The 14,427-nt window shown below is 41.9% G+C and overlaps 1 protein-coding gene and 1 long non-coding RNA gene across 2 annotated transcripts; both read left to right on the top strand.

Moving 5' to 3' along the window:
- Positions 1-1,889: 1,889 nt before the first annotated feature.
- Positions 1,890-8,698, top strand: LOC142604230 (E3 ubiquitin-protein ligase RBBP6-like). The gene is made up of 3 exons (XM_075769456.1): positions 1,890-2,055; positions 6,415-6,514; positions 8,176-8,698. The coding sequence occupies exons 1-3, from the start codon at positions 1,890-1,892 to the stop codon at positions 8,216-8,218; spliced, it is 309 nt and encodes a 102-aa protein (XP_075625571.1). The 3' UTR covers positions 8,219-8,698.
- Positions 8,699-8,894: 196 nt separating this feature from the next.
- Positions 8,895-12,867, top strand: LOC142604231 (uncharacterized). Its single transcript, XR_012838121.1, has 4 exons — positions 8,895-8,909; positions 9,969-10,013; positions 12,369-12,457; positions 12,575-12,867. It is a non-coding gene; the product is annotated as an uncharacterized LOC142604231 (long non-coding RNA).
- The last annotated feature ends 1,560 nt before the right edge of the window (positions 12,868-14,427 follow it).

Raw genomic sequence — 14,427 nt, forward strand, 5'->3', positions numbered from 1 at the left:
GGGCTAGTTGGGTAGCGGGGGGTGGCGTGGTTTCGGCGCGGTTCTGGGACGGGCTGAGTGTCTGGTCGGTCGGTCGGTCATTGGATCGGTAAATTGTTCTCTGTTATCACCCATTGTTAATATTTGTTATCAGCACTGTTGTTGATTGTTTTCCCTCTCCCTTGTTGTCCCAGTAAACTGCCCTTATCCCAACCCTCGAGGCTTTGCCGTTGTTTTCCCGTTCTCCTCCCCGTCCCGCTGGGGAAGGAGTGAGTGAGCGGCCGCGTGGCGCTCAGCTGCCGGCTGGGCCTAAACCACGTCAGCTTATTAGAATAGGTTTGATGTGATGGATTCTGGAGAATGTCCCTCCCCTGCGCAGTGGATGTGGCCTGTAGTAAGGTTTTGGAAGAATTTGTGGAGGAATACCAAATGCCTTTAGGTCTAGGAACAGATCCATGCAACATTCCAGGCATAAGACTCCCCTGTTCATCTGTATGGTCCTGAGGTCTCAATTGTCCATTTCCATCTATTCTATTAATTTTAAGGCTCTGTTGGCATTTCCAGTTCCCAGCCCCGACAGAGGGAGCAAACCTGACCATAGGTTTGCTCTCCCAGCGTACCCAGGGGTCTCTTTTCAGAGTTGCGACAAACCCTTCTTGGCGGAAGGGCGGTATCCTTCCTTTCTTCAGTGAAGGTTCGTCATGTCGATTCCAGTCCTTGTACTACTGAGAACTCTGTGGGACAGACACCCAGGAGAGGTGGTTTCTGGTAGGGGATGGGCTTTTAGTGCCTGTCCAACCGTCAGGCTAATTTGCCTCTGCGGCTGCAGTTTTGACTGTGGCTATGGCCGAATTATGGAATGAATATGTGTAGTCCATATTCCACCACACGCTTATAAGCAAGGCTACCATATTAAACCCTAGGCTTCCAAATCACTCTTAATGGGAAAAACAGACAGACACAAATAGCAAAAATAACTGTCCCTTGGATATAGGGGACAGCACAGAAATCAAAAGGGTTTCCTGTCTCCGGAAGCCCCCAAGGCATTTAAAGATCTAAACCAAGCACTCGTGGAAGCTCCCTCGTTAGCCCTGCCAGACTACAAGAAGCCTTTTATATTATATTTACCTGAACAAAAAGGAATAGCCGGGTGGCCGAGAAACGTCTGCAAGCCGTTGATTATTCTTACTCAGCAGAACTAGCCCTTGTAATTCAAGGCAGGATTTCATGCACTAGGGCTGTGTCAGCAGCAGCTGTGGTGCTTGAGAAAGCCAGAAGGATGTCCTGGGGCACCTCCTAATGCCACTGGTTCATTCCTTAGCTTTTAGTCCCCCTCTCTAGAGTTCAAGCAACTGCGGATGTGCCACAGTTGGGAAGTGCATTGGTCATTGGCTTCTTTGACTGAACGTCCCATAAATGCAACAAGATACACTCAAACCCCCTGAGATATCCCTTTCCTTCACTGTCCCTGCGGCGTGGGCGGCCAAGCGCCACACGGCAGAGCCCACTGCATCTCCCGCAGGCTGCCTTGCCCTGGCTGGCTGCTGACAGGAGGGGACACTGGGTGGTGGCAGCGTGGGGGGTGACAGGACACCAGGTGATGATAGGTTGAGGGGGACAGAAGGGACACCAGTGGCACGAGGCGGTGACAGGCACGGGGCTGATGGCCTGTGACGTCAACCGGTAACGGCTCTCCCGTAGGGAGAATGTTAGAATGAAGTGTTAGAATGAAGAGGGCGGGGCCGCCACACCTACGTGACCTAGGCTTTTTGTCATAATGCGCTGGGTCCCATGAAGCACAGGGGTGGGTGCAGCGTGCTGTTGCGTGTACACGGTGAGGTGCTCGTGGCAGCCTGTGTGGTTGGCAGCCGGTATACCCCTCGGTGGAACACGGTGGCCTGGGTCCAGCCATGTCGTGTGTCCACTATAAGTTCTCTTCAAAGCTGAACTACGATACAGTCACCTTCAACGGCCTCCACATCTCCCTGTGTGACCTCAAGCGCCAGATCTTTGGCCGTGAGAAGCTGAAGCCGGCCAACTGTGACCTGCAGATCTCCAATGCCCAGACCAAAGAAGGTGCGTGGGGGCAGCGGGCGTTGGGCCTCAAGGACCACCTGGCTGACAGTGGCACAGACTGCCCTGCGGTGGCCGCTGCCTGCGGGAGCCACGTTCTGCTCTTTGTGGGTCATCCCCACATAGCGTGAGTCAGCCTGCATGCGGGGGACTGGGAGGGCAAGCCATACCGGGCATTAAGTGGGGTGGGAAGCGATAATGCGATTTGGCCACGACTCGTAGCTGTGACTTGTGTTGGGAGCCTTACAGAGCTGTTCCTTTGGAGCTGCTGTTCTGACAGCTACCTTCAGATCTGTGTTTGAGACACGGAGCTAGGCGTAGAAGAATATGTGTTTGATGTGTGACATGTGGTGCTTACAAAAGTTTTAGTTTCCTGGACTTCTTTTAGGTAAAACGATAAGGAGATTTGGGAGGATATCTTACAATAACAAACCTGACAGATTTCTTTGAAATCTGGCGGAGAAAGCTGAAAGTGCTAGAAATAGAACAGATGGCTAATTTGAAGAAAAAAAGTGCTTTTGGTGACTTAATTTTGTCTTCAACTTGTTTGACTCCACTGCATTGGAAAACTGGTTTTGTGGCTGTTGCAGAAATTGCTCACTAGCAAGATTTTGAATCAAGACTGTATCTGAGTTATAATCTATGCAGTCCCTTTAAAGCATTCTTGCACGGTTCTTGTTCTCTGTACCTAAATTATACTTTGGAATTTCTGGTTCATATAACCTCTTTTCTTCACCAAAGACATTATCATTCAGATGCTATTGAGCATCATTTCATCATTCATTTCTAAATGATTTTTTTTTTTCTTGGTACTAACCATGTCAGGGCAGTACTGATGTTTTATGGCAGAACATTTGTGGTGAATATACGTAAGAAATGTTCTTAGAGAAGTCATAAATTCTTTTAAATCTAATCAATGGTGCTTGATTCTCAGAGATGATAATGGTTTCGTATTACTTAGTGTGATGTTTCTGTTTGGTGATCTGCCATCCTGATAAGTTTGAATGTGATTAAAGACTTTGGGATATGATTTCTGAGAAATAAAAAGACATGTAAAGTGTTTTCTTTCCTTAAACATCCCATTTCTTTTTTTTTTCCCTGTGGCTCTGTGACACTCTTACAACAGTCTTTAACATGTGTACTAATGTGGGGCTGTTTTTTTTCCCTCTTCCTGTTTGATGTGTTAAACAGAATAATATGTACGCTGCGGTAGCTGCAGCCCCAGCCTTTAAAGTGGCTTTAAAGTGGTTGGACCTAAAGCTCACTGTTTATCTACAGATACTTAAAGTATCTTCAGGAGAATGTCTATGGAGACTTAACAGTACTACTTCACAAATGCCAGCAGGCTGAACGGCCAACTGGCTGACATCACTCCTGTGGTAGTTGGGTCTGTGTAAACAGAGCCTTCAAATGAGAATGTTGGATAGTAATAAACTGCAATGGAGCCCAGTTATTGTCACTAGAAGAAAAAATATTTGAAATAGGCCAAACACATGGATTCTGTTATAGCAGGTGAGAAACAGAAAGCAAAGTTTTAGAATAAAAATTTATGCTCATAAATATGTTACCCCATCAAGTGTTACTCTAATATGCATAATTCCCGTTGTACAAAGTGTGTTGCTTTGTTTTCATACATAATCAGAATCCAGTGAAGAAAAAGTATCTGCTCCACTAGGTTCTGTTAAATGTGGTGTTGCCTAAAGGTGAAGTTGAAGAAGGAATATACTTTAAAGAGCATCAGTCTTGTTTAACAGTGACAAAGTCCTCCTCTAGTTAGGTTGTGTTCCACTTTGACCTTTGTAAAATGAGTATAAAATTTTAAACTTGGTATGTTAGTGACACAGATTGTAGAATCATAGAATCATCGAATGGTCTGGGTTGGAAGGGATCTTAAAGATCATCTAGTTCCAACCTCCCTGCCACGGGCAGGGACACCCTCCACTAGACCAGGCTGGAATGTTTATGGAAGCTTTCGTAAGGGTGTTTTCCATGTGAACGCACAAAAATCCCCCAGTGGTTTTCAGAGCAAAGCTAGAGAGTACATTTCAGTGTAATATATATGTATGTCAAATTTTTGGTTTATATGCTTAACCGTGAATTTCAGTTTTTATTAATCAGATATAGGTGCTTAAACTCACCTTCAGAAGAGAAAGGAAAAAACTAGACCAGGCTATTCTGCCTAAATAGGATATTTGGAATTCTTACATGTGGACATAAAGTATTGGGGTTTTTATACCTTTGTCTGTGCAGAAGTCCTGACTAAATGTTGAAATGATCTTGGAAAGAACAAAGTGAATCTTGAGTGAAGATGGCCTGCTTGTTCAGATTTCTCCAAGTCTCTAAGCTTTTACTGCTCAGTAACTGACTTTTCATAATGGAAATCTAGTCATAGAAGCAGTGCCAGTATAAGCAAAAAGTAGACAGGATTTTAAATATCAGTGGAAAAAATGATGCGATGACTTACTTTAAGATGCTGGGAAGGCAAAATGGATGGTTGGGACCTATTTGAAAAAAGGAGGGGAGGGTATCCTCTTCCATGCTTACTATGGAGGCATGTTCTATAAAGGCAGAATTCCCTTCAAAAAGCCTGTACTCAAGAATTGTGCATTTAAACTTGCCTCCTTTTAATTTGATCTGAATTTCTTGACTTGTCTTTTATAATTATCATATAATTTAATGGTCATGTAATTTATATGTTCTGACAATATTGTGGAAGAACCGCAAACTCCTGAACTCGGGTTTCTTGAGTACTCTCTCCTGTCCTGTCGCATTCTGACTCAAACCACTTGGAGAAGGTGCTATTCTGCTTGTCAGACAAAATATAAAAACTATAAACCCAAAACTGAGACTCTGCACTGGTCTTAGATGAATAGTGTTAAGGAAGAATAGTGCTCTTATAAGACTGTCTCTTGAACTCAGGACTTGCCTGAGTTCAGTGTTGCACCTGACAGTTTTAGTAATGCCACGATGTGATGTCTTTGAAAGAAACCCATGCTAGCTCTCAGTGAACTAATTTGGCCTCAGAGCTGATGTCTGTCTGTCTGTCTACTGGAATGTCTCCAACACTGTGCAAACTTCGCATTTTAGAGACAGCGCTTAAGCAACTTTTAAACCTTGCCCTTCACTGTGCCATTTTGTGTTGGCAGTGCTAGCATGGGGGATTACTTTGGTTACACCACATAAGACATGAAGGCATCGGGCACTTTGTATAATCAGATTAAAGATTGGAAGATTTTATTGACTCTTCCTTTCAAAGCAATGTAGGTGCTCTTTTGGAGCTTATATCTATCTCGCTGTATAAACATGCAAGAATAGTCTATAAGAAGGCAGATGTCAATGCTTCTCTTCTAGTGGTCAACGAATTGTCACAAAATACTAAAAGAGCACGTACTCTTCTTTTTGCATCATCCACCTCTTGTGCGTGTTCCAATTGACCTCTGCAGGCTTGCATAATTTATGAATAAATGCATTGGCCACTGTCCTCGTATATACAGTCTCTTTCTAGGAGAGGTGCTGGCACTTGGAATCTTCTGCAGAACGACCACAATCCTCAGTTCGGCACGGGCGTAGCAAACTCTGGCATTTCAGAGAGTGTCTCTGCTCTGCAAACAGTGAATGGAAAGAATTCACGTCCCTTTGGTTAATTCAAACTAGACGAATAGCTGAAGAGAGGAGATGCCACTTTAGTTGGAGCCAATTCTGCCCTGCTTGTGAAAGCAAGCTCAAAAAAACCCCCCAAAATTTCTGTGATCCAAATTCTAGCACTGCCAGTTTTGTTGCCATTTCAATGTAAAGCACTGAGGAGCTGAGAAGTGTGGTTGCTGATGGATTAAGCTCCAAGAAATCGGCAGAGATGGCAGGGTCTCTTCCGTGTTCTGGCAGTCTTGAGCACGAGCAGCAGAGGTGACTCGTTTTTAGTGAGCCGCTATGAAAGCAATGGTGCAGAGTTTTCACGCTGCAGCCCGGTGCCTGGTTTGTTGCAGGGCAAGCTAGTCAGACTCCAGAATCTGGTTGATGCAGGTGAGACTTGCTGGGGTTTGTTTCTCTCCAGGGATCCATTAGTTTTGTAGCCTAACAGAAGTAAAAGCAACTTAAGCTCGAGCAGGAGAGAACCTCGTGCAGACTCTCCTTTAGAGCCCTTTCAGACTATTTTGCTGTTGGCATTCAAACAGCATTAAGAAAGTGGAAAAGAGTTTGCTGCTTCTGTTTGATTATCAAACATTCTTCAAATGTACTGCTAGTGGGTTGAGACGGTAAAAGCGTGATGTTACATATAACATCTGAAGTGCTATGTAATTACATATTAGCATACATTCTTACAAACCGACTGCTGTGTTTTTTCTGTGTTTCTGTTGTTTTCAGAATACACAGATGAGAATGCCCTGATTCCTAAGAACTCATCGGTGATTGTGAGAAGAATCCCTGCTGGAGGAGTTAAAGCTACCAGCAAAAGACATGTTCTGTAAGTATCCATAAAGCATTGGCTTCTTTGTTAGGGGTTTCAGTGAGTTAACTGTTAAAAAGATACTAGTTTACAGAGGCATTCCGATTGTATCTTTCTTGTTAAGGGCGGGGCGGGGGGGGGGGAATATGGCAGGTGTTCTTATGCCCCAAATCCGGGGGTTTTGCATACTAGCCGTACAGGAAGGACCAAGGGTGGCCAGCTGGCGAACCACGCAAACAAGTTTCCTTTTAGTTTCCTAAAGGCCGTGTCCACTTCAGGCAAGAGGAGAAGAACAACATCCTAAAGTGTATTGCTTTTTGTGCGAGCGTGATGAGGGAATAGTTCATACAATACTACTTAATCCTTTCCAAACTTGAAACTCAGTAAGCAGTTTAGCATGTTACCAAATGTTAGTAGTTATCTTTCTACGTCTGTTTTTACCCTGAGCTGATATCTGTGCTCCACGTTTAATTGTGTATTCCCAAGATTTCCGGAGGACAGAGAAACAGGGGTATTGATTAAAATTACAGCTATTCAAATACACTCCTGACTACAGGAATATTACTGCCACTTATGTATTCATAGAGCCCAGTTCTATATCAGCTACATTAGCATTGTTTGAGTGGTCGTGTTTTCCAGCCTTCTGAAAGTTACACCTCTCCCCCACAATTAGTCGATTTTATTAGCTTGTGGGTTTGCCACGTATTTGTAACGTTGGTTGTCAAAAAGTAAAGTAGACTGATGAGTTACAGTGTGTCTGGGACAAACAGTGCAGCAGCGTCCTAGTACCCATGAAGCATTTGCAAGCAAAATCAAAATCCCCTGAATTTATGTGGCTCTGCGTGTAAACATTGGGCATGTTACTGCAGTAGTTGTTGAAGTGCTTTCAGGCACTGCCTAGTAATTCTGGACACCACAGCATTGTGCTTATAAACATGGCCGTGTTTGGGGGTTAATTTAAATATGTATGCTTAAACATACCTTGTCAATGCATCCTCCATTTCTGGTGGATGGCATCCCCTCCTGGTGTTGCAGTGCTGCCCTGAAATGATGGGATCGATGCTGCTAGCATCAAAGATCAAATGGATACCTGTGTGTGAGGATAACGAAAGGATGGCACTGCTGTTCATTGAAAATTAGCCAGGCGGATTAGGTCTCTGTTCCTTCAGCTGGAAAAATTGCAGAAACAACTGGTAGAGCCGTTAATGTTTGGGAATGATGAATGCATGCTGTAATGGTGGAGAGGCCTTCAAAAACGCGTTAATCGCCTTGTAGTATGTTCTTCGGGTAAACGGATGAAGAAACCATTATGTGGTAATCTAAAGTGGTTCCTTCTACATCCTCATCTTCAGGAGGTCCGTGGCTGTAATTGCGAGCCTCGGTGGTGTTCTAGCAGTGGCAGGAAGCATGAGCCTTTCTCTTTGTAGATCAGTTCCACAGCAGCCTTTGAATTGCCTCCGCTCACGGGACGCTTTGGATGATGCATGAATTGCTTGTAACGATATCAATGGTTGCATGTCTGATCCATGATGAGCAGCATGCAGGTACAGATCAATGAGTATGTGGAATCTCAGCAAGTTTTCAAATGTAATCAGTATTTCCTAGAACATTGTAGCATTTTCAAGATTACCTTAAAAGCAAATTCTGGCAATTAAGACTTCCCCCCCCCCCGGTCACAGGGCTCATAAATCACCCAAAATCTTAGGATCTCCTTTCAGGTGACATTTCTACTACTGTTTTTAATCAATACAGCATATGTAACACATGTAGTATTTTGGCACTTTAATGGCTAAGTATGGTAGACGTCTGAACACCGTGCTCGGGCTTCCACAAAGCAGCACTCTTCTAAAGACTGTGTTGCTGACAGTGTTGTTATTTCTTTGTCAGATGACTGATTTTTTTCACTTAAGTAAACTTGCACTTCAAAGTGTCTAGACTATCCCTGTTCTTTCTTAGGAACTAGAGTACTCTATCTGGTAGCTATTTGTGATACTAGGGAAATACAGATGGGCTAAAGTTACCTTTGTATTTTGATGGTTGATTATTTAAGACCACAAAACTGTAGTACTGACTTCATATTTTTGATACGTAGCAGAGACAAAATATCTGAGGACTTCCACTTTCACTGTTGTGGTCTATATCCGTAAGTCTTAGAGTAACTGGTGACAAAGTAGACATGGGATTTTGAAGGGGTTTTTTTAGTTGCACTGAAGGTACCAAGAGGGAAGAGTTTATGTACATGACTAAATTTCCACATTCAGTAGACTCTCAGAACATAATGTGTTGATGTTCAGGTTTTATAATCTGTTTTCACTGCTTTATGTTGGCTACGAGTGCTTTACTTGAAGTTCTGATCACCTTTATTTCTCCTTCTAGAAGCCGAACTGAGCCAGGGAGCGGAACATCAAAAGCAGTATGTAAAACCACAATTTCACACTTTTTTCTACACACTGCACTTAATTCTAAACAATGTAGCCTTGTATTAGTTTTCCAAACATTAACTTAATATATTTTCCAGTCAAACATATTATATGTTGTAAATAGAGTGTATTTGGTTCAGCACAGTAAAAACTGAGTAACGCCACCTTTTGCATGGTTCCCATGTGAATATTGGCATTGGTGCCTAGTGATGCATATTGAATATGTTAGATTATTTCCTGAATGACTTTGTGTGGCACAGATATTGTAGGATCATTCTGAGATCCTGTAGGTTCAAGGTTTGCACAACTGAACGTGGTGCCCTGTTCCATATCGGTCTGCCTACACCTAGTCATATGTATGTTTGTATAGCTTGTGTGTGCTTTTTGTTTCTTGCCACAAACATTGTTTGGAGTGTACCTTTTGCCATTTTCACATTGTATCACTTAGCTTTTGTTTTTAAATGTTTTTTTCCTAACTGGCAAAAAATGGGGGGGGTCAAGCAAATACCACACCCAACATATCCCATACATTTTGAGGGCAGTTCTGTGCAGCCAAATGATTCTTTTCCATGTCCTTAACTACTTGGGCATTTGTTCCTAAAACTGTATAATTGAAGTGAAATTGTTTGGGCCCCTCTGGGTCTATAAATGTGTTTGATAGATTGCCATGAATATAAATATTGTTGCCACACAAAGTGGTATTCTCAAGTTCTGCATTTGATCTCTCCACTTTATCTGATGAAGCAGTTAATAGTTTGTCTGCGAATGAAAATGTCTGAAAGCCAGAGTACAAGTTGTGGCACAAGGTTAGAGCCTTGTCGATCTCCAGCGGGTCTGGGTATTACAGTGTCTTTTCGTTAACCACAGAGGCACTCTGAAGCTGTCATAGGTTTGGACTCTGTTTCGAGCAAATACAAATCACCGTAGGTTGGAAATACCTCTTTCAGTGACACTCAGAGGATATAGTGCAAACTTTCAGACTACAGGAGAGGTTAACTATTGCTGTGTTTTGAGTGTAGAACTTGAATATGTCCTTAATTTTTTGTGAACAGGTTGATGAGTCTTCTGCATCTACTTCTCTGGCCCAGCTTATTAAGGTATATATAAATTCTTGTCAAATAATATAAAAAAGTATTTGCTTCATATTTTTAAATCTTAGGCTGTGATCTATAGCTGGATAGCTGTTGTCATGTGAACAAAATTTTAATATCATTTTTAGTAATTTAAAGTATTTATTTTGACTTTAAAATGTCTGTATACTTTGATCCTATTCTGTAACAAGTAGTTCCCCGTGTGGGAAGATAGAAGGGGAGCACCTTATCAGGCCCAACATGATGTTGCAAATTACTCACCTTCAAGACACAAAGAAGAGGCACGTCAGGAGCTGTTTACCATTTTCCCTATGTTTTGTTAATTTTGCATGGAAACTAACACAATTTTCACAGAAGAATTTAATTGGCTGTAAGTTAGGGATGTTTCAGGGGGATTTGCAACGGCCAAAAGAGAAGCGTTTCTGTCACATGGACAATTGCATGGCTATTTCTGAATTGCTAGTCATTGTAGTTATAGGTCCATTCTTTGAATGCTTCACAATTTCATAAACTGTAGTGTATGTACAGTGAATAACACAATCTGATTTGTTTGAACGCAGACTGTGTAAGTTGTGTAAACGTACCTAATTGCTTGTAGGAATATACCAATGTGCACGTGTGGCGTATTAGCAGTCGTGACCTTCTGAAAGTGTGGTAATGCCCTGTTTTCCTGTGGAACTGCCTGCCTTCTTTCCTCAACAATGTGTAACTTTCTCTGAGAAAGCACTAGTGATTGCACTTTGTGTGAAGGCGTGGCGCTAGCCAATTAAATTTCTAGTCTTTAAAGTTACACAAATTAGAGAAGGCAGGGCCTCACACAGAGGAGCTAGTTCGTTCTTCTCAAAATAAAGGCTGGAGCTCATTTCCAAGGAAGAGAAATCTCTTCCCACTGGTAACTTCTCACCCCTCTCACTGCAGAAATTAAATAGTGTACATCTGGGGGGGAAAAAAAAAAAATTAGATTGGAAGGTAGCCACCAAAAGAAATTGGTCTCCATTAGTGCTGTCCCTACACGTGTGCTTGGTTCTGTAAAGTCATGTGAAGTTTTACTCTAAAATGGGAAAAACTGTCCAAGTGGTCTACACATCTAAGCTTTCTAGAAAATTTAAGCATTTCAGAAAAATACAGGAACATGACATAAAGCAGCTCAAAACTGCTACTCTAACCTCTGGCTATCATGGAGGCAATGTGTTGTAAAAAGTTTTCTGGTTTGTCATTCCTATGTATTAAATGCCATATTTGAATTTTGTTCTATTCCTAGCAATGTTTTGTGGTTTGAGGATGTGTTTTGTAAAATGCTGGGATTTAAACAAATTAGTCAATTATCTGTAAAGTCTTCTGTAAATGTTAACGGAAGTGATTTCATAGATGTCAGACTGGATTATGTTACTGTTGAGAAAAAACTGTGCGTATGGAAGAACCATTTAATAAACTGTAGAAACTAGTTGGATGCTTTTGTGAATGAATGCATATAAAACCAAACACAAGTGGCTGATCTGAATGAGAGGTGCTTGAAGGTCCACATCATTTACAGTCACTCCCTTAGACCCTGCTTGTATCTGGAATCGTGTGTAATAAAAACTTTTGAGCAAATACTATTAAAAAAAAATCAGCTGACTTCAATAATTTCAAGATATAGTTCTGCAGAAGGCTTATATTACAAATTGTATGTTAAAAAGAACAGTCAACTGTCAGCTGCAGTTAAATCACTTGATATGAAGAAGTGAGTGTGGGGGGAACATGCAGTTTGGACTCCCTGCAGCACATGATGATCAAATTCCTACTGAAAAGAATCTTTTATCTTGCTGAGGGATTGAGAGAAGTTGGATTCCTTTTAATGCTTCTGTCTTTGAAGCTGAATTTCAGCAAGCAAACCCAACTGCCCTGACTCTTAAGTTGTATGTCCTTTTAGTGCTGTAAAATGTAAATAATGATACTTGCATACCTCTTTCTCAATTAAATGTACAGTGGGTATCTTCTTATTCAAATAGTCTGGAGCTTAAAAATCAGCTTAAAAATACTAGATGGTACAATGTTTTCTCCAGATAGCTTCAGTCCACGTGGGACAAAATTGGATTGGTTACACAAGTCTTTATGTAAGGTACAGCCGAGTCTAAAAGGTTTGAGGGCTCAGGAACGCTATTTTCAAGTAGGTTGACAGGCACGTAAACACCCTGTCATGGCGTAAGGACTCCCCAGAACATCTCCAGGATAACTGTATTTTATACAAGCAGCTGTTCTGCTGCAATCTCCGCTAGCGTTGTGCTGCTCTGTACAGGATGGGATGAGTGGTGGTGTCTTTGGCTGTGTGTGCTTCAATGTGTTCCTAATGTGTGTGTCAAATCATTACCTGTTACGCAGACTGCGGATCTGGCTGAAGCCAACGCTTCCGAAGAAGATAAAATAAAAGCTATGATGGTACAGTCTTGCCAGGAGTATGATCCAATCAAGTAAGTTCTGATAATGTCCAATCTGTTCCTTGAAGATTACCGAAAATATGCAGAGATGTTTGTTTCAACAAGAGAGACACATATATACCTTTTTTTTTCCCTCCCCAAACCTTTCAGTTACATGAAGAAACCCTTGGGTCCACCTCCACCATCATATATTTGCTTTCGTTGTGGGAAACCTGGCCACTACATAAAGGACTGCCCAACGAATGGGGTAAGATTGTGGGGGACTTCTGGCCTGACTGAGTTTTGAGTTTTTTTACCTTGGCAGTTACGTAACAAATGCACGAATACTCATAGTTTCTCTTTTTTGTTTCTCTTGGGGTGAAATACAGAGGTTATATGGCAATGTTGCAAAGCCCTTCAAAATGCAAGGGAAACCTGGAATTATCAATGTAAAATTTCCTTTGTTTTAGGTCACAGAGATTAAAGAGATTCCTAGATCTTTCTCTGGGAAGAAAGATACGCATATTTTTAGATATTTCACTATTACTGGAAATTTTTCTGGTTTTAACTCTTTTTAATGACAGTTCACAGTTTTTAGTATTTTGTATAAAACCAAGATGTTTCTGTTGACCCTATCTGTCGAATATTTCTGTGTGTTAATTGCACAAGTCTCTGGTTTAGTATTGCTGCCACTTAAGGTTAGTCACTGAATGTATATGCAGGAGGTAAGAACTCAACCTTGGTATCTCGATGGTGACTGTAAGTTTCCCCGGTGACTGATTGAGAGCCCTGAATTAAGCTCTCACCTGAACTGCGCTTTGGAGGAGGAGCGGGTTTGTGCCTCTTCCCTGAGTGGGTGGTGAGCTCAGAGATATTTCACCATTCAGGAACCTGAAGGCAAGCCAAAGAATGTTGATTGAGTTCAAAACACTGCTCAAGCCTTTTGAACATCCTGGCTATAGTCATTTAGGAAAATAAGTATTTCAGTCGAGCAACCCTTACGCTAGGTACAAGGAGAGGATTAAAGGCTTACGCTACTTAAAATAACCATTGAAATGTCATTTTGAGTGGGGGTCCTAAGATGAGAGATCTCTGCATTTACTTTCTCTTCACAGGACAAACATTTTGAGCCTCTTCCCAGAATTAAAAAGAGCACAGGAATTCCAAGGAGTTTCATGAGGGAGGTGAAAGATCCCAATACAAAGGGCGCAATGCTGACAAACACTGGAAAATATGCAATACCAATTATTAATGCGTAAGTATGGAATGAACTGGACTGACCAAGCACTGAACAAGAGAAACCATGCGTAAAGGTCTGAGTGGCAACAGAACCAAGTTGGCTGGCATCCGTAGTTACGGGGAAGGAAGCATTGTCATTGTATCTTAGCCTTAAAATCTGTGATACTTTCTCATATTAAAATAGAGTGGTCCCACTGTTCATGCCCCGGGAAGTTGGCTGAACTCGTGGTATGCTAAGAATCAGTATTTCTGCAACAGATTCCAGCAGTGTTTAAGGTGGAGTCATTCTCTTTGAAAGCTCATTTTGCTTCTGTTTTACATAGCAAAGGCTTCTTGCAAAATTTAGCAAATAGCTGTTGGACAGAGATTTCCTCCCCTCTAACTTGTGTCAAATCCCACGTGTGAAACAGACTGAAGTTTTCCCGTTGCTACAAACTAAGAAAATACAATTGTGTGCTGACAAGAGTGGCTGTTTTAAAATGCACTTGGTAGCACTTCTGTTTTTCAGCCATGGATCTCCCTTTGTAGAAGCTGTAACATAGACTTCTTTCATTTACAAAATGTCATTACTCAGAGACTAACTTTATCCTGAGCCTGCGCTTTACGTTTACCCTCTGGCAAAGGAGAGGTGGGATGCATTTCACCTGATTTCTAGCTGTCAAAAAAATGGCTTTTCTAGTCTGAGCTAATTTCTTAGTTGATCCAATGAATGGGAGAGTTCTGCAGAAGGAAAATTGTTCCACCCTCCCTCTTCTAGGTGTCGTGCCTGTAGAAAAGTAGTTTAA

The sequence above is a fragment of the Balearica regulorum genome, chromosome 17 (assembly GCF_011004875.1).
Source record: "Balearica regulorum gibbericeps isolate bBalReg1 chromosome 17, bBalReg1.pri, whole genome shotgun sequence".
Lineage (NCBI taxonomy): Eukaryota > Metazoa > Chordata > Aves > Gruiformes > Gruidae > Balearica > Balearica regulorum.